The following is an 18,877-nucleotide window of genomic DNA, read 5'->3' on the forward strand; positions in this document are numbered from 1 at the left end:
GGGACAATTGCTAGTTTCTTAAACATCCATTTCTAAAGGTGAATTGCGTTTTGTAAGAAAAGGGATTTTAGAGAACACAGACTTATCGTGTATTCCTCCAGCTAAAATATTGCAACCTGTGTTGCAAATCAGTCATGCAACATGAAAACCACGCCCACTCAAACATTTCCCATTACAAGCCATGTAGTGTGTGTGGTAAATGACGCATAGTGTAAACCTGGCATTAGGCAATTATTATTTTGTCTACAGTGTTTGCTAGATATGTAAGACATACCCAAAACACTCGACTGTAGAGTCGCTGCTGAAGCATCAATAAGAGTATAAACACACGGCGACCCCAGTAAACACTTTATTACAACACAGATTCTATTTAATAAATCAGAGCAAACACTTACACACTGCATAGGGAAAGGTAAAGGGGGAGGGGCTTAAACCAAAAGTTCCTATAAAAACAACAAGTGTGACAGATTACATTCTACAGTTCAGGATGTGGGCAGAGGATAGATGGGGTCAGGACACACAGGCATTTCTCCTCAAATAAAAGATCAAAAAATAAAAAAAGCTGTGGGATTAAGAGTGTACGCATTCTCTTCCTTTATATACACCTATACCGCAGCGCCGTCCGGCATCCGCCAATCCAGTCCTCCTGTAGATGGAGGATGAAGGGTGCTGATGGATGAGTGTGTGTCGCTTGCGATGGTTCTCCTCCTCATCCTCTTCCGTTCAGCTGAAAGGTGTCAGAACGGAGGGGGCAGTTTGGTTTGGGGGTTTAAACCCAGAAACACACACAGATCCTTATTTCCCAACTTGCATACATTCTCACACATTCACAAACTTACAACCAATTTAGAGCTACATTTACACCTACAGCACAGTTTATATGTAAATAACCAAAGTGCCAAATGCCAAAACATACAGATACACTAAACAGGGAGGCAGAAAGTGCAAAACTACACCACCTGCACTGCTGAAGTATATTAATAACACATTGCACCACTGATGTAAAATTAAGGAACTGAATACTATGGTTGGGATAAATTTGATTAGAATAACAATATTGAGCTAAAATATGTCGTCAGAAAAGCAGCACTGCTGTAAAACTAGAATTTATGTTAAGCATAGCACTACTGAAGTAAAAATATATTTTTTGTGCCTCCCTACAATATCATTTATATTGCACTAACACTTGTTACCCGGAGGGCATTGTTTTATGCTAAATTAGTGACATCTTGTAAAATCGCTTTGAATTTTTTTTATAGCGTAAAAGAGTGGGTCGCATGAACAGACAACACAACCAATATGCTAAAAGTTTTAAACTCACAATAAGTGGCAACCTGACCCTCCTCCTACTACTCCCTGTACAGTGCACTGAAGCGAACATGAATTGTTTTTAATGACCTGATTTGGAATCTTTTTGAATTATTTTTTTTTTTATGAATAAATCAGAGCTATCTGCAGCTGCATCATCACACAAACATATCACACTGATGAGGAAATCATACAGCACAGAAATTGCACATCAGTTTCTTAAAACTGTAAATTGCAAATATAAAGAAGAAAACTTTGGTCATCCCAATCAACTCCAGAGTACTTTTCCATGCTTTAAATATCTAAATAAATCTTCTACAGAAAAATTAAATGCAAATTTAATTATTTACTGAACAGACTGACCAAAAAAATAAACAAATCTAGTCTACATTTTTAGTTTTAAAATGCTAAATATTTGAAAACCCTAAGAGGCAGTTTCTCAAACAGAGATTAAGCCTAGTCATTGATAACACGTCTGCGGAAACAACCATAGATTTATGTAAATTTAATTGTAGAGGTAATTTGCAAACAAGAACACTGGAGTTAAACCAGGGACGTACAAACTTCTGCATTTGATCGCATACCCAGTAAAATTACAGACAAAACACAAACATCATTATAACATGAATATTTCAGTATGGCTCAGTTAAACAGGCAATTGTTTTGGAACTTTACTAAAAGCTCATGATGAAGAGGTTTATCTTTATGTGAAGTTGGTAAAATCAGTGTAGCCCTTAATCAATTACAGTTGCAAGCAAATGTTTGAGCACTTCTAACCAAAAAAAAATATGCTAAATGTTCCAAGTGCAAGTCAGTCAATAATTCCTCTACAGAAAATGAACATTTTAGATTAAAAAAAAAAAAATGTTCACTGAAATTTTTAAAATGTATAAAACTTAACTAAATAAAATGTTATGCTCACTTTTTTTATGTATATATAATTTATACATAGAAAAACAAAAATTTGTAATTTGGTTTAGGGTGCTCAAACTTTTGCATTAAACTGTTTTCCTCAAAAACATTATTTACAAATCTAATTCAACACACATCTTACTACACAGAAGAAACAGTAACCTAAACTCTGACTTCATGCAGCAACAAGAATCTAAATGGGTTCAGAGAAATTAAGTTATTTGAACTAATGTAAAAGTTTTAACTTGTTTCCACATGAAGTCACTTTTTAAGTTAGAGTCAATCAGATTAACAGACAATCAGAATAAGTTTGACTTTTCAAATTTAAAATCAAAAATATGCAAATCAGTTGGTAACACTTTACAATAAGGGTCAATAATAACAGCAAAACATTGTTACATAGTTAAGCAATGTCAACTTATTATTTGACACTAGATAAGACATTATTAATCATTGTTTTATTTCAATGCTTAAGAATGTTGTAAATAATAATGAATTCAGACATTAGTTAAAAAATGTAATGATTAATAATGTCTTAACGAGTTAATTATTAGTTGAGACATTGTCTTAAGTACTGTTAATTAAATGTACCCTCATTGTAAAGTGTTACCAATCAATTTTAAAATGTTTGGACATGACCTTTTCAGAAAGCAAGATTAAATCTTTTTTCATTTACCTGATCCTGAAATTCATCCATGAACTTCACACATTCAGAGAAAAATTTTAAAAGGTACAATCAGAAAACATCAACAGACAAGAAGTACCTACAGTACTGTTGTCAGAATGCCCTTACCTTGTTTCAGTGGATATTATGTTTAAATGTTAAAGTGTATAATCTGAAATGGTAACATTATTTAAAAATGTATAAAACGATATGATAAGAAAGTGAGATGTTTGATGTAGAGATGCACCTGTCCCAACAATTCAGTCAGAAACCAGGGCTGGACAAATGACCCCCACCCAAAAATCACTTTATAGGCAGTAGGCTCACTTACTATATAGAGTTAAAAAAATAATAAAAGTTAAGCATTTAAAAAGGCTAAATTAAACACTAATATTACGGATATACAGCGTATCCAGCATGTAAAATAACACATTGCACTGCTGAGGCATTTTAGAAATAGCTATACTGAGGTAAATATGACTTAAAATGCATTGCTGACATAAATTCATAATTACAACAGAAATTAATACCTGTACTAGGTCTTCAGTCAGAGCAGTCCTTTGTTATAAAACAAAACAACAAAAATGCGTAATTTAGCCAACCCTCTACCAAAAAAAAAAGAAAAGAAAAAAACTTTAAACGATAGAAAGAGGGGGGGGGGGAGGGGGGGGAATGATTAAGTTAGTGCTGGGCGGTATGACCAAAAATGCATATCATGATATTTTTGCAAGAATTTAGCAAATTTCATGGTATATTATTATTAAATATAGGTTTGTGATGTACCGTACTGTTTAGAGTACATATATAAAACACTAAAGCTTTAAATTAAGGCTTTTAATTTATTATTGGGTTTACTTTGTCCCACAAAATTACCCAAAATATGAGAAATCACACTTCATTAGCAGAAAAACAGCTGAAGAACATTAAAAATAGACCTTAAAAAGAGATACGACATCAACTTAACGGCTTCATTAACAAAACTAAATATTTTAAAAAGTACCATAAACACAATAAATGGACCTAAAAAAACTCAATGTTTATTCAAAAAGAGATATTTCTTTGTATAAAAGCTCTATTGCACAAGTTTTATATCAAATTACAATATGTTATTACTGAAGCCATGAGATTAAAGTATTTTAGCAGCTGTTCATCAGTTCATCACAATTATCTTGTTTCTCTAGTTAACAAATATATTAAATTCAGTGTGCATTAATAATCTACAGTATTACACTCTACAGCAGGGGTCCTCAAACTACGGCCCGCGGGCCGCATACGGCCCCCTGCGCTCATTTGACCGGCCCCTTTAGCTACAACAGCAGTACCTGCTCCCTGGCCCCTCGCGCAAGCAGCATTAGCTATACGGGAAAAAAAGTAAAAAAAAAAAAAGACAATTGGCCATCGAGAGTCTCCATAGACAGAGGAAAAAAAACAGAAGGCTATTTCCCACGGTAATCAGACAACATACTACCACTTGCTCTGTGCTGTTCGCATGAGCTCTGAGACTCACATCTGACGGAATGTCGAGGAAAAGAAAAATCAACTCCGACGGTGAATTTACACTGCTCCGACGCGTCAACGCACAGCGACGGATCCCATTCATTTTCAATGGGAAGCGCCGCATCCATCAGACGCAGTCGCGCGGTGCATCATTGGTCCGACGCGTCGAGAGCGGGGGATGCGATGCGATGAAAAGTTGAGCCGAGCTGAACTTTATGCAAATGAGTCCGTCCAACGCAATGCGTCTATCCAATCAGAGAGCAGGTGTTGGCCTGTAACGCGTCCTCAGCGCAGCGCATGAAAACATTTTAGTTCCGCTTTCAAGCGTCCAGAGAAGCCTGGAAGAGAAGTTTCAAGCTTCCCTGTTCTTTATAAAATCCCTGCTGATTCACAGGGACTCTGTCAGCGAGGAGAAAGGCTGCTGTGATTGTTGGAGTCTCTGGTGGGTTTTTAAAATATTAATATGTAATTTAATTGGAAAAGTTTTTTTTCAGCTTATATACTGCTCACTAGACAGTGTAATGAAGCTCATTCAAACATTTATATCTATAAAGACACATTTATATTTATTAAGTATTGGAAATAATAATAGCTTATATAAAAAGCATTTCCCATTTATTAAAACGATTTAATTGGACAACGCAGGGAAAGCCTTTGCCACGCCCACATGCGACCGGTTGGAGGGGGGTAGTGCGACCATGTGCGTTTTCGCGTTGGAGCAGTGTAAATTCACCATGAGTGCAGAGTGACTACCTTTTTGTGCAATGTAAAGAAAAGGCTCTTTGTCTCATATGCCAGGAGTCAGTTGCCGTGTTTAAGGAATACAACCTGCGCCGCCATTATGAATCGCGCCATAAAGACAAGTTCGGCGGTCTGACGGGGCAAGTGAGGACAGACAAAATAGCAAAACTGAAACATGTGTTGGAGACTCAGCAAAATTCTTTTATAAAGCAAAAACACCTAAATATATCATCAGTTCGAGCTAGCTTTCAAGTGGCCAAGCTAATAGCTAGCAGTGGAAAGCCGTTCACCAACGGAGAGTTTGTAAAACAGTGCCTGACGGCGGTTGTCAAGGAGATGTGCCCAGAAAAGGCGGACCTGTTCAGCGCGGTGAGTCTATCCGCACCCACAGTTACACGGAGAGTAGAAGAAATGGGCGACAATTTGCACCTTCAACTGCAAACTCAGACAAAAAGACTTTGCTCCTTTTCACTGGCTCTTGACGAAAGCAACGATGTGCGTGACACGGCGCAACTGTTGATTTTCATCCGCGGAACTAATGATAAGTTCGAAGTCACAGAGGAGCTTGATGGACTACAAAGCATCAAAACATCTACAGGAAAGTTCACCAAACGGTGGCGGATTTAGATCTGGACTGGGCAGTGAGTGTGACCACGGATGGTGCGCCGAGCATGGTGGGTTCTATGAAAGGAGTGATAGCGCGTATCAACAGAGAAATAAGTGAACGCGGCCATCCTCGTCCGATCGCCATACACTGCTTGATCCATCAACAAGCACTCTGTTGTAAAGCAGTTAAGTGGGATTCTGTCATGAAAATTGTGGTGTCCTGTGTTAATTTCATCAGAGCTCATGCTCTTAACCACAGGCAGCTTCAGGATTTTTTGTCTGAGCTAAATGCTGATTACGAAGATGTGCTGTACCACACTGAGGTCCGCGGGTTGAGTCGAGGGCGAGTTTTGAAACGTTTCAACGACCTGCTCCCCGAGATCAACGCGTTTATGCTGTCCAAAAACAAAGCTGTGCCAGAACTCACCGATGAAGAATGGAAATGGCACCTTGCTTTCTTAACAGATGTAACCGACCTACTCAACAGTCTTAATGTGCAGCTCCAAGTCAAGGGAAGACTCATCAGTGACATGCATTCGTATGTAAAGGCGTTTGAAGTAAAACTGGGTCTCCTCCTTAAACATGTGAAGGAGAAAAATTTCTGCCATTTTCCCACTACACAGAAACGGGCAGCTGAGGAGCCTTCACTTGGATTCCCGACTGAAAAATGTGCGGAGGCCTTGGAAAATTTGCAACGCGAATTTCAGGTGAGATTTCAAGAGCTTCATGCCCACGCCAAAGACATTCGTCTTTTCCAGAATCCCTTTGCTGCAGACATTGACTGCATCGATCCAATTTACCAGCTGGAACTGGCTGAACTACAAAATTTTGACAGCCTTAAAGACGCATTCAAGTCCAGCACTTTGGTTGATTTCTATGCCTCTCTTCCCGGTGAGACGTACCCAAATCTAAAAAAAAACACGCACTCAAAATGACAACAATTTTTGGGAGCACCTACATCTGTGAGCAGACTTTTTCCAGGATGAAACAGCTCAAGTGTCCAACGAGATCCAGACTCTCTGATGAACATTTGCATCACTTGTTACGACTGACAGTAACAAACATGGAACCTGACATTGACGGTCTTGTCAGCCAGAAGCAGGCTCACAGTTCACATTAACTTATGGAAAAGCACTGTATGAGGCAGGATAATGGAAATTATTACTTAATAAATCATTAAAATGTCTGCATTGTGAATTACACATATCGCATATATTATGCAACCAGTATCACATGATAAATAGTTTTTAATGTTTATTTTTAGTCCGGCCCCCCAGAAGACTGAAAAACAGTGAGCTGGCCCTTTAGTTTAAAAGTTTGAGGACCCCTGCTCTACAGTATTAATATATTGAAACAGAGCTATAGTTATTCATTTTGTAAGGAGCAGCAGCAAAAGCTCTCCAGGCAGGACAGTGTTAGTTAACAAGCTTTGCTAGTCTGCTTTTTTGGCCAAAAAAAAAAAAAAACGACAAACAGCATACCGATTTTAAATTCCCCTCTGTATGAACCGGTATACCGCCCAGGACTAGATTAAACTACCCAGACTGTTTAATATCAAACCCTCAGGAAACCACACTCTCCCTCCCTACAGGAAAAAATTTTCCACACAGACTAAAAAAATATTAATGATCAACTAATTAAAAACTATCAAACCTATGAATGTGTGTAGCAGCAAGGTTAAAACAAAACCCAGGAAATTAAATAATAAATAAATAAATAAAAAAACGAAAAAGAAGCAACTTGACTCAAAACCATCCTTGGCTTCAGCAGTTTAGATCACAAAAAAAGCCAGAAATATGATTTGATACTGTAATCTTACTGGGGCCAGCTGACGACACATTACACTACTTTAAGTTTGTTTGTGACAAGAACCATATGTGCCATTTTCAAATGTTTTTAAAGAGAACAATTTTAAAGAATTTACTTGTAAGAGTAAGAGTGGAATTCTCAAGTTGTAAAAATAAAAATGTTCAGTATAACAGCAAATTTGCTAACGTCTGCAGAAGTTGACAAATATACAGATTTTAGATTTCAAAAAGAATTCATTTTAATAAATACATCCTTTTCTTACAGTTGATTTGCTGTCAGTGTACTGAGATTTAAATATTAGTTACTTAAATTAATTCAGAATTTTCACAGAAAAAAGCTTACAATATTTGGACAATTTCGTAAACAATATTACACCTATAATAATTTACAGCAAATCACTGGTCATTAAAGCTGCCACAAGCCATATATAAAGCAATCATTTTTTTGCAAAACAGCACGGAAAAATCCCCCCCCCCACCAGCAGGGTCAGAACTTTACAATATATGGAACAACAGAAACTTGAAAATACAGAGTTTAAAGTATGATTATTAGGAATCTGATAGGTGATGACTGATTATTTTTCTGTACTGATGTACTAATGGATAAGGTTAAATTTTTTGAAAAAAGTACAATTTGAAAAGTCTTCATACCATCTATGAACTAAATAAAGTATGAAGTAATATGCAATTAAGAAAATCTAAAGAAATCGTAGTAATTTAGATTTGCTACTCAACCTAGAATCAGATACTAAAAATGACTGATCTAAACTGCCTTGGGGCAACTGCTATAAAAAAACTCACAAAAATTACAACAAGCTACATTAATAAAAAGGGAATCACATGTGTTTGAAAAGAACGAATAATTTCAATATTACTCACATAAAAAAAGGAAAACAGGAGAACATGATGCTTATGCTGCATTCAAGTGCATGTCAGGTGGTATGTTTCTACCGAGGTAATTCTCGGTCACCTGAACTAGGCACATTCTTTCAGTTAATGAATGAAAATTTAAACTGAATTTAGTTTCTTTAATACATTTTCATAGATCAAAACACTACTATTAAAATTAAAATACAAAGAGCATGTGTTAATATTTGATTGTATTGTTGTTCACATGCCCAATCATGTTTGAAAGCATTTATGTCACGTCTGTTCGAGCTGCATTGAAAATGTAGATGTGCCTGACTTTAAGGTCCCACTTTAGAGAAGTTCACGTGGAGCTTCCTGGTTGGAACCTTGTTTTCCCGAAAAAACAAACACCACTTGAATGCAGCATTACAAACAAATTAAAAACCTAATCAATCTAATATGGTGAACCCAGAACTTAACCACAGGTTCAACAATCAAGACTACACGGTCTAAAACTCAAAATGAATTGGTTTTCAATTCTCATCAGCTTCGTGTCAGGTTTGACATGTTTGTTTTGAGAGTACAATATATTATTGCAATCACACAAAAAACATTATCACCATTGTTGTAATTTTTCTCCATAATGTGAATGTTCGTACTTTATATTCTAACAGAATTTCAGACAAACAGAAATTCTCAATATAATAAAAAAAATTGCCATTCTCCTGTAAAGAAAGTAGATGGGCTTTGTGTGACAGCAATGTAGTAATAACAGAGAAATGCCATATATAATAACTACAGGTATCTCTGAACAAGCCCAATTAAACACTTTCAGTTCAACTGTGCTAATTCTCAATTCTGGAAGTTTAAATACAAAACAAAATATTTCATTGCACTGTTAACACAAAATTGCTAACCGACAAAATATATATTACAGTGTCTATTATACAGAAGGGTCAAGGAAAACACAGGAAACACACAACACAACAGTCAGAAAGATCCAATAAAGCAAATACTGTTTATCTTAAAATATTTAATATTTAAAGATTAAATTCTCTTAAAATAATTTACCTACTCTTTACCTTTGTACCATTTTGACAATGTAAACGAACTGAAGTAAGTCAAATAAAGTTAAATATGTGATCGTGTTGATAAACAGAATTAGAATTTCAACAACAATATTAACTTACTAATTACAAACTATACAATATGGAATAATTTTACACCAGACAGGGCATAAACAACTTCATTTCAAAATTCCAGATGGACATTTGTTAATTTTATGCATTTAAGACCTTTCTGTGCCAACATTTTAATGTTGCTTTGAGACATATGCCTTTTCCCAAGGAGAAGACCTACACAATTGCCCCAATGTCTGGACTTAAAACGAAACGTTTCACTTTTTGTCAGTCCGTCAGTTTCACACATACATTGAAACCTTGACACAAAACACACTCCTTTAAACAGCTTAAACCAAGAAAATACTGTTCAAGAAACACAAATACATCTATCTTAATAGAATTTATTTACTATTATAGTTTCAATTTCATCAAAATTGTAAACCAAGGACCCAGCACACAAACCCAAAGTAGGAGTTAGCACTGGCTGAACTAGGGACGCACCTAATGTTTGTCAATCACAGTGATTAGGTAAAAGAAAATTGGCAATATGGCAAAAATAAAATTTACACAGAACAATGACTAGTTAAGATTTAAGTCATATTTTTTAAATATTAAGTTTTCTAACAGCACCACTGAAATAAATATATGAATAAAAAAAACTTATGATCAGAAAAGCATGATCAGAATAGCACTACTGAGGTAATTCCATGATTTAAGCATCACTATTGAGGTAAACTTAAAATAACATGGATGGTATGTTTACGTAAATGTATGACTAAAATTGCGCTGCAATATTAAAGATTAAAGTAATTAGAGTAAAACTACTGAGGTACATTTATGATTAGCATAACATTACTGAAAAAGCACGGCTGTTGGGTGCATCCCTAAGCTAAACCAGTTTAACACTGTTAAAAAGGTTTTAAAGGGACTTGTGTACAATACAAAGTAATCAATTCCAGCTGAGGGTGTGGCAACCTTTAGTACGCAACAGAAACATTTACGGTAAATTCACAAACACTCATAACATGGATCAGAAGAGAAAAAAAATAACAAAATAAAATAAAATAAAAAAGGTGTGTGTGTGTGTGAATGTGTGACCTGACTCACCGTTACCTGCATACTCACCTGGTTCACTGAGTGAATCTGGTACCAGTACAGCAGTAGCCGGGCCAGATCTTCTCCTGGTTTAATGTTTAGAGAGACAGGTAAACAGGAATATACGCACCTCTCTCTCCCACCTAGCGGTGGCGGTATTCCCTCTCTCTGTCCCGGTCTCGCTCGCGGTCCCGGTCCCTCTCGCGGTGGCGGTCACGCTCTCGGCTGCGCTCGCGGTAGTAGTCCTCATGGCGGTCACGGCTGCGGGACTTGTGGCGCCGGCTTTTCTCACGAGAACGACTGTGGTCTCGTTCCCGGGAACGCTCTCGCCTGCTGATAAACACAGAACACTGTTCTCTTACACATTCACAAAACTTACCACTCAATATAATAGTCAGCTGCACGTGGCAAGCGTCTGCATAGTACAGCTGTAATTCATGACTATTCAGAACATAATCAACAGATTAGTCGAGTAGTCAATTAGTCAACCATCATCATCATCATCATCATCATCACCGTTCCTGTGGTGATGAGGCCTGGTGTGGTGCAGCAGGGTACCTGGAGGCAGAGCCGTAGGATTTGGACTCGATGCCGTGTAGGCAGTCCTGTAGGGAGCTGATTAGAACTTTGCAGCGGTCATCAGCTGACACTTTCGACTGTTTAATTAGCGAGATGGCCGTCACCAGAGTCTCGATAGCGCTGCCGTAATCCGCTGCAACGGACAGCAATAACCAATGATTAATAAATGGTCTTTAACAGAATTCTATTACATAATAAAGCAAAACAAGAGTCAAAATGTTAACTTTACATGATTAGGCCAAAAGCTAATACCTATTTTTGTTAAATAAGATTCAAGTTAAACAACGTTAAGGTTTATGTTAATTCAAAAAATAATATTTATTCAAGCTCTTTTTTTGTATTCACACAGATGATTTTAAAATGCAGTTAAACTGATTTAATACTTGTTTATCCTCTAATGACCTGCTGTACAAGTGTTAGTAGTGGGTAACTAAGCAAGGGTACCTGCACTCGCATCTGAAACAGCCCGAGATATGGCGCTGCTAGAAATCGCTCTGTTCCGATTCATTATCTCCTCAAACTCCGCCTCACTCAGAGGAACCCGAGGGGCATCCATATCCCTGAGAGAAAGAGAGAGAGAGAGGCATTTATATATATTTATAAACAGAAATACTGAAAACGTACGAACAACTGAGGTTAACGGACCATGCTTTATTGGTATAAATCATTTTGGCTATTTTATTTAAAATTTTAAAACGTCTGGTCTGACTTGGCATGGAATAGACATGCGTTGGAGGTGCCGGTGGAGCTAAGATTTTTTTTCTGAAAGCTTTGCATTTTTAATTTTGTATTATTGTTCATTAGCCTGATGTATAATTGTGTTGATTTTTTTTATGCTGCAATGCCTCCAAAAGTAAATAAAGCATGGAGTTCAACGCAGTCTCTATTGCAGCGTCCTGTACAAGCTTCATCCTCGAGGCCTTGTGATGCATGCTATTTCTCCCAGAGAAGCTTACGCTGTTCCGCCGTTCACATTAGACACTGTAGTGCTAAGATCTAAATATGGTTACTGCTGTTGTAGCAGCACTTCAGTCTCTTAAAAGAGCACCATTCCAAAATCCAAACAGAGCTTCATTAACATAAGACTTTCCAATGATGTATCCCCATTCCTCAAGGAAGCCTTTGCCCTCAACAAATGTCCTCTGGTGGATAAATCTCATTACTCTATTGCCCAAACTGAAGCTGGTGAGACCTTGTCCAATCATTGCAAGGCAATTATGAAGATTATTATGAAGATTGTGCAGACATACTAAGGAGAGCCTGGCAACAACAGGGGGTCATTATTTCAAATATGGCTCTGTCTTTCCTGATTTACGTAGATGGCTCTGTGTCACTGAATTAGTTAATTATGGGATTTTGTACCCTGCTGTCTGCGAATAATGAGGGCAGGTTCCATGATTTTACTTCACCTGAAAACAGTGGCAAAATAAGAGGAATTACTGAGTGATAATCTGACAGGTGAGTGTTTACCTGCCAGGGCCGTAATCTCGGTCATATGGAGGCGGGCGTCCGTACGGGTCGTTTGGTGGAGGACCTCTGTCTGACGAGGGCATGTTGTTGTTTCCAGGTGGAGGGAAGAAGGCAGGGTTGACATGGGGGGCTGGGGGCGGACCTCCAGGAGGAGGGCCACGCAAGTGAGGTGGGGCCAAAGCCAGAGGTGGACCAATAGGACCAGGGGGACGAGGAGGGAATGGGCCAGGAGGGGGTGGGCCTTGCTGTGGTGGAGGTGGGCCAGGGGGTGGCCCATAGCCTGGTGGTGGAGGGCCAGGAGGCATGGGGCCCATAGGAGGCTGACCAAACTGACCAGGGAACATGACAGGGGGAGGGGGGCGGTCGCCTCTGTTTGGGGGGCCGGAGAGGGGTGGGGGGAGACCCTGCCCTGGGGGAGGCGGTCCTGGGGGGCCCGGGGGACCTGGGGGTCCGGGAGGAGGACGAGGTGGCCCTTGCATACTCCCTGCAATGTAGAGTAATTAATATTAATTCTTAAAAACGGATGAACAAAATTAAGGGGAGACGTACAGGTGAACATACAGATCACAACTACCTGGGAAGTGTGGCGGGGGCGCCCCGGGTCCGACAGGTCCAGGAAAGCGGTCCCCTCCGGGCCCAGATGGCCCCGGAAAGCGTCCTCGACCCCTGCTCAAAGGGAAGGCACCGCGGGGCCCCACACCTGGGGGTCCGGCCTTACCCTCTCCTGACATCTGTCCGGACTGGGTACCTGCGGAGAGGAGAGGAGCATTACTAACCAGGTCAGAACCCGATGTACAGAAAATACAACTGAGAGATTACTATTATTTTTATTAAGACAAAATGAACTAAAAAAAGTTACATTTTCAAATTCACCAATTTTCTCCCATACCTCACTGTTCTCAAACTGTTTGTTCAGTTATACAGAAAGCATTTTTTATAAGTTTTTAAGAGTCTGAATTGTGAACCAATACATGACCTGATCAGACTGCAGTGGTTTAAAAGAACTGGGAGCTGATAGGCCAGAAAGTTCAGTCAGACTGCATTATAAAATGTTAAAATTAAATAAATAGATATTTAGAAATGTTGTAGTTTTGCCACTCCAGTCTGATTGTACAGAAATTATGTATTTACACTAGGGGTCCACAAAACTGAGTACCGAAAAGTATATATAGTAAATTACTGTGGCACCAGGGGCAGATTCAGGGTAAGAAGGAGGGGTAAAATTGGTAAATTTGCTGAATTTAAAGCTAAAAATTACTGATTAATAAGAGATCGGTTGTTTCTGTCACCAGGTATAGAACGCTCCTCACTCTTTCGTGACTGCATCTCGAACTGGCTGAGTGACTGCTTGTTGCAGGGGGTAACTATGGGGTTCTGCCCATGCAGCTCGCGCTTCGACAGCAGGTCCAAAAGCTTCCTGGAGGAGGAGTCAGAGCCCACACACACCAGCGCAAATCTACAACACACACACACAACACACATCACATTAAACGGTGAGCTTTGTTTAATCTAGTTTCTTTCCCCCAGTTTAGCCATTTACAATCCCTCTATATTGTTTTGGTTGTACCTGAGGGACAGTTTATCACATTCTTCATTATGGACGTATTTTGTTGAAATACTTATAACACATGCAGAACTGCACAAGACATACAGTATGTGCACCGTCCAATCTAAATAAAACATGTTACAACTCTTCCCCCCCCTGTTCTCACTTTCAATTGCATATCTAACACAGATTATGTCTGCCAAGTATCCTTTATTTTACATTAATCTGTGATATGTAGACTGTAGGGAAGAAGCTTGATGATATGGAAATTACCATCAACCAATTTGTCCAATATTTCAAACAGATATACTTGCTGGCGTATTTACTGTATGCCAGAAAAGGACCAAGCTGCCCGCACGACTACAAAAAGTAGGCACTGGCTGCGCTACTTTAAAATCCATTGATTTACGCAAAATTATTTATGTCTAAAATGTAAACATCTACAAACTACATTACCCCATTTTAAAATCACATTAAAACAGTTGTTTGAGTGGCAGCATAGAACTTAGATCGGGCCCCCAAAAAAAATTCAGCCCGAACTCGGCCCAACCCGTGTACGTTCTTCTTAAACTTGCCTCGCTCCGGCCCAAAGTAGAACATTAATGAGCTTTTTAAAAACATTTTCAGGCTGTCTGAATGAGCAAACTCTGTTTAGAATTCCGTTAATTAACACTGCAACACTGAAAAAGCATAGACCTATTATTTAAGAAAAATGTTAAAAACAGATCAACAATGATCCACAGGCTCAAACATTGGTAAATTAGGCTACAAGAATGATGTCTGAATGACTTTCCTCTAATCTAATATATTTAACATGGTTTAAAAATATATACTTTATACTAGGGGTGTCACGCTTCTCTAAATCCTCGATTTTCTTTTTCTTTTTTTTACTTTTGACGATTTCCTTTATTTAAATATATATATATATATATATATATATATATATATATATATATATATATATATATATATATATATATATAACTGATTTAGGCCTTAAAAATATAGTACATGAACTTACTGGAAACATGCTCTAATATTGTGCTTCTTTTATATTTTTACCTTTAAATATACACATAGGAGTAGCACGGTTTGACAGGGTAGCACAACTCGACAGAACTCCTGATGACTGGGCTCGCTGTGTGGGCGTATCCATGACGTTTTTTTTATTTAAATGAAGCAACAGTTGTAGTCAATCATAAGTTTAAGATTTTTAATCAACCTCACTGTGATGTTCTATAATGTGATACAGTTCTATAAAACCGTTTTCAGCTTCTCCTCTGCGGTTGAAAGACTTTTTGTCGGAGGGCGGGGCTGCGCTCATGCAGTCGCTCTCTCTCTGTTGAAGAACCCTGGGCTACAGTGTGCTGCGCCATTTGCGCACCGTGCTGCGCCATTTAAGCAGCGTGCAGGAGGGATCACCGATCCTCTTTTTGACTTCGAGGCTCGAGACCAAGCCATAATTTTGATCGATTTCGATAAAATATCGAAATCATGACACCTACTTCCTACACAAACTTTATGTTGAGCTTATAGCCCAAGTGCAAAAACAGCATTAAACTATGCACTGCAAGTCAAGAGCATAACACAGACAAGTGGAGGAGCTCATGTGTACGCAGTGCCCACTGCGCAGACCAGAGCTGGGTGATAACATCCTAACTTGTGCAATTTATTTTAACACAGTTTAATTTGTTACTTTGCTATATATTGATTATTATGCCATAGCTTTATACTAAATAAAAATACTAAGCCTTAAGCACTACTGATTATTCTCTAATTTTTAGTGGGAAATCATTTAAAAAAGGATAAGAAACTGCACTCCTGATAACATTTCGCAAAATCAATCCCTGACCAACAAGCAGAGAAAACAATATGTTTCATATTAACACAGGAACAGCTCAGGATCACTTACCCTTTAGACTGGCCGTTAGCTCGATTCTCAAAGAACTTGATCTCCAGCACGTCGTTAATACCGATGGAGCGGATGGCCTCAGTCAGATCTTCATCTGTGGTCCACTGTAAAGAAAAAAAAAAAAAAAAAAAAGCACTGTATCACCACCAAAGACGACAGTCTGCTTACCATAGTACATGTTCAAGTGTCATGTTGCCAGGTAAAGGTGCTTAAACACATAGCCAAACTAAATCCTGCAGCTTCTTTTTAGCAGCACCTTTACATTAATGATAAAACATTAATAACCTAAATAAGCTTAGGTTAGCATTGGGGGATTAGCTTAGCTAGCCGGCATATAGTGCTTTAAAATTACAATACAAGATCTATGAGTTCCAGCAGACTGATAATAAAACCCTTTAATGTAATCGTAGAAAGCCCCAAAACAGAAGACTATAAACAAGTAATGCAGATAAACTCTAAAATACAAACATGTAAAATGTAAAAAAATGTGTTTAAATAAATAAATCACACCATCACTAATTGATAGTGACTAAGGAAAAGATAATTAGCTGATTGATCCGCTATCAGTTGATTGATAAGTGTAAGCTGGACTTACCCAAGTAAGGTTTCCAATGTACAGAGCGATGCGTTTGCCCGTGTATGTGAACACTATGTTAGATGGGGGCCCTTTGCTTCCCTCAGAGCCCCCTGGGGCCGGCAGGTTGTCCAGGTAATCTCGGTCCTCAGGAGCATCTCCGTTATTGGCCGATGGCGAGATGACGTCATCATACAGGTCTATCTGTTCATGAACGGGGTAATCTGCTTCCTGTAAAACAAAAACAAACATTAACAGGAGAGAAAAACATGCTGTAGAACCACCTCTCTCTTAAGTCAGGTGATCATTAATAAGGCTGGGTTATACGTTAAACACACAACACTGGGCTAAACACTCAGCATTACAAAATATTTCTGGATTCAGTTTCTGAAATTTAAAATAGAAAATTACGTAAATTGCAAGTTGGAATGATTATTACAAAATGCAGCTTTAAAAAAATCAGTTAAGACGTTCTTTACCCTGCATTCAACTGCAGTCCGATTAAAAAGGTTAGTGCATTTCTTAAAGGTGGTTAACATTGCTTTTAAAGTAGTGTTGCTATGGTGTTGTTAGATCATTGCTAGGTGGGTGCTATGGTATCTAGGCTGGTTGTAAGTGGTTGCTATGGTGTTTTAATTGGACCCCAGGTGTGTCATACAGTGTGGCAAGGTGAGTGCTATGGTATTTCAGACAGGTGACATGATGTTGCTTAGTGGTTGCCAAGGTTGTTGCACTTGCTATGCTGTTCCAAGAGACTTACACTGTTGCTAGGTGGTTTCTATCTACAAAAGCTGCTTTTGAATCATTAGAAGGCTTCTATACTGTTCCAAATAGTTGCTATGCGGTTGCTAGGCTGACTCTATTGCATCTCAGGTGGTTGCTAGGATATTATTTGGCATTGGCAAGGCGGTGGGAAAAGCTTTGCTATCTGAATGCTATGCCATGTCTGACGATTGCTGCATCAACGATACTTTTAATTTACAAGGAGTATACAAGATTTTACATGCAAAATTCCATGTACTGAATGGAAAAATGGAAAACAAATTTAGTTAAATGTCTGCACTTTATTGGGAGACACATTGTCAACACTGTTGTTGCAAAGGTATGGACAAATGCATTGTTTGGTGCATTAAAGCAATCATGCGAAAGACCAAAAAAGTACAAAACATGTTTGCAAGCTTAGTGGAATTGTGAATAAAATGATCAAACTGAACACAATTCACATTAAATCCAGTGACTTCCAGTGAAATGCATGCACAAAAGGACTTTATACTTTGACCCAGGTGCATGCTTAGAAAAATGTGTGCATAAAGATACGTCTGCTTGTAGTGCACGCATTAACAGAAAATTATTCAGTACCATCGTGTGAATATTGGCAAAAATGTTAACAAACATGGTGCAAAGTGTGCATCATGGTGCATTCACATCAAACTGACCATAATTCGTACTAAAACAGAAAGTATGTTTCACTTTTTTCCTGATGCATGCACTTTCGGTGCCGAAATCTGCACATGAACTGATGTTTGGTGCGAAAAAAAAAGTCCTACAATGGAAAAAATGTTTTATAACTAGCAGCCTACGTCAGATCTGCACACCACATATACCACACATATATACCATTGACGTTACATGTAATGGCCTTTTAAGTGTAACGCGTGAGCTTCTATAATTTACTTTTATGTAAAGACTGTAAGTTTAGTTTAACAGTTTAAATCACTGAGGCCTACATGCCTCACGCACCCCTCAGCACAAACAATGGGTGCGCGCGCACACGCGCCTCCTCCCTCCCGCCGCGGTACCGTCTGTATCTAAACTCTCCCAATCCAGCAGAACCGGACCGGACCGGAACGGGCGCCTCCCTGTATCGATTGCTGATCGATATTAGTGAATAGCGTCTGTTCTGGGTTCTGTTAGGTGCACGCGCAGCTCCCGCTGGTATTAGCACCTAGCATTAGCATTAGCTAAACACGCAGTCGGTTCTGTGGGTCAGAAAAAAAGAAGAACCGGGCCCGGAACCGAGCCGCAGAGCACCGGCGGGGCAGGGCTGTGGGGGAGACGGGCAGGTGCAGAACGGGAGAGAGCGCGGGGTTACCTGTGTAAACTCTTCCTCCACATCCGCGTAGATATCTATATGATCCACACCGTCCGCCATCTCTCACTGCAGCGCGGGAGCGAGCCGAGCGGGGGCGCGCACT

General features: G+C 38.9%; 1 protein-coding gene across 4 annotated transcripts; it reads right to left on the bottom strand.

Annotated features, from left to right (window-relative positions):
• Positions 1–336: 336 nt before the first annotated feature.
• Positions 337–18,875, bottom strand: cpsf6 (cleavage and polyadenylation specific factor 6). 4 transcript variants are annotated; one of them, XM_022674292.2, is made up of 10 exons: positions 18,775–18,875; positions 16,704–16,913; positions 16,109–16,212; positions 13,961–14,106; positions 13,225–13,398; positions 12,651–13,134; positions 11,625–11,740; positions 11,160–11,313; positions 10,732–10,931; positions 337–727 (listed from the first exon to the last, which is right to left on the bottom strand). In XM_022674292.2, the coding sequence occupies exons 1-9, from the start codon at positions 18,832–18,834 to the stop codon at positions 10,745–10,747; spliced, it is 1,635 nt and encodes a 544-aa protein (XP_022530013.1). In that variant the 5' UTR covers positions 18,835–18,875; the 3' UTR covers positions 337–727; positions 10,732–10,744. The 4 variants fall into 4 exon arrangements, with proteins under 4 accessions (XP_022530013.1, XP_049329997.1, XP_049329986.1 ...); XM_049474040.1 differs by having other exon boundaries at positions 10,732–10,934; XM_049474029.1 differs by having other exon boundaries at positions 10,732–10,934; positions 13,940–14,106.
• Positions 18,876–18,877: the final 2 nt, after the last annotated feature.

This window comes from Astyanax mexicanus, chromosome 2 (genome assembly GCF_023375975.1).
Source record: "Astyanax mexicanus isolate ESR-SI-001 chromosome 2, AstMex3_surface, whole genome shotgun sequence".
Classification (NCBI taxonomy): domain Eukaryota; kingdom Metazoa; phylum Chordata; class Actinopteri; order Characiformes; family Acestrorhamphidae; genus Astyanax; species Astyanax mexicanus.

Coding starts and splice junctions, on each gene's coding strand:
- cpsf6 (XM_049474021.1), bottom strand. CDS start 18,834: ATGGCGGACGGTGTGGATCATATAGATATCTACGCGGATGTGGAGGAA. Junction 16,914..18,774: donor TGGAGGAAGAGTTTACACAG/GTAACCCCGCGC, acceptor TTTGTTTTACAG/GAAGCAGATTACCCCGTTCA. Junction 11,741..12,650: donor CGAGATTACGGCCCTGGCAG/GTAAACACTCAC, acceptor TCTTTCTCTCAG/GGATATGGATGCCCCTCGGG.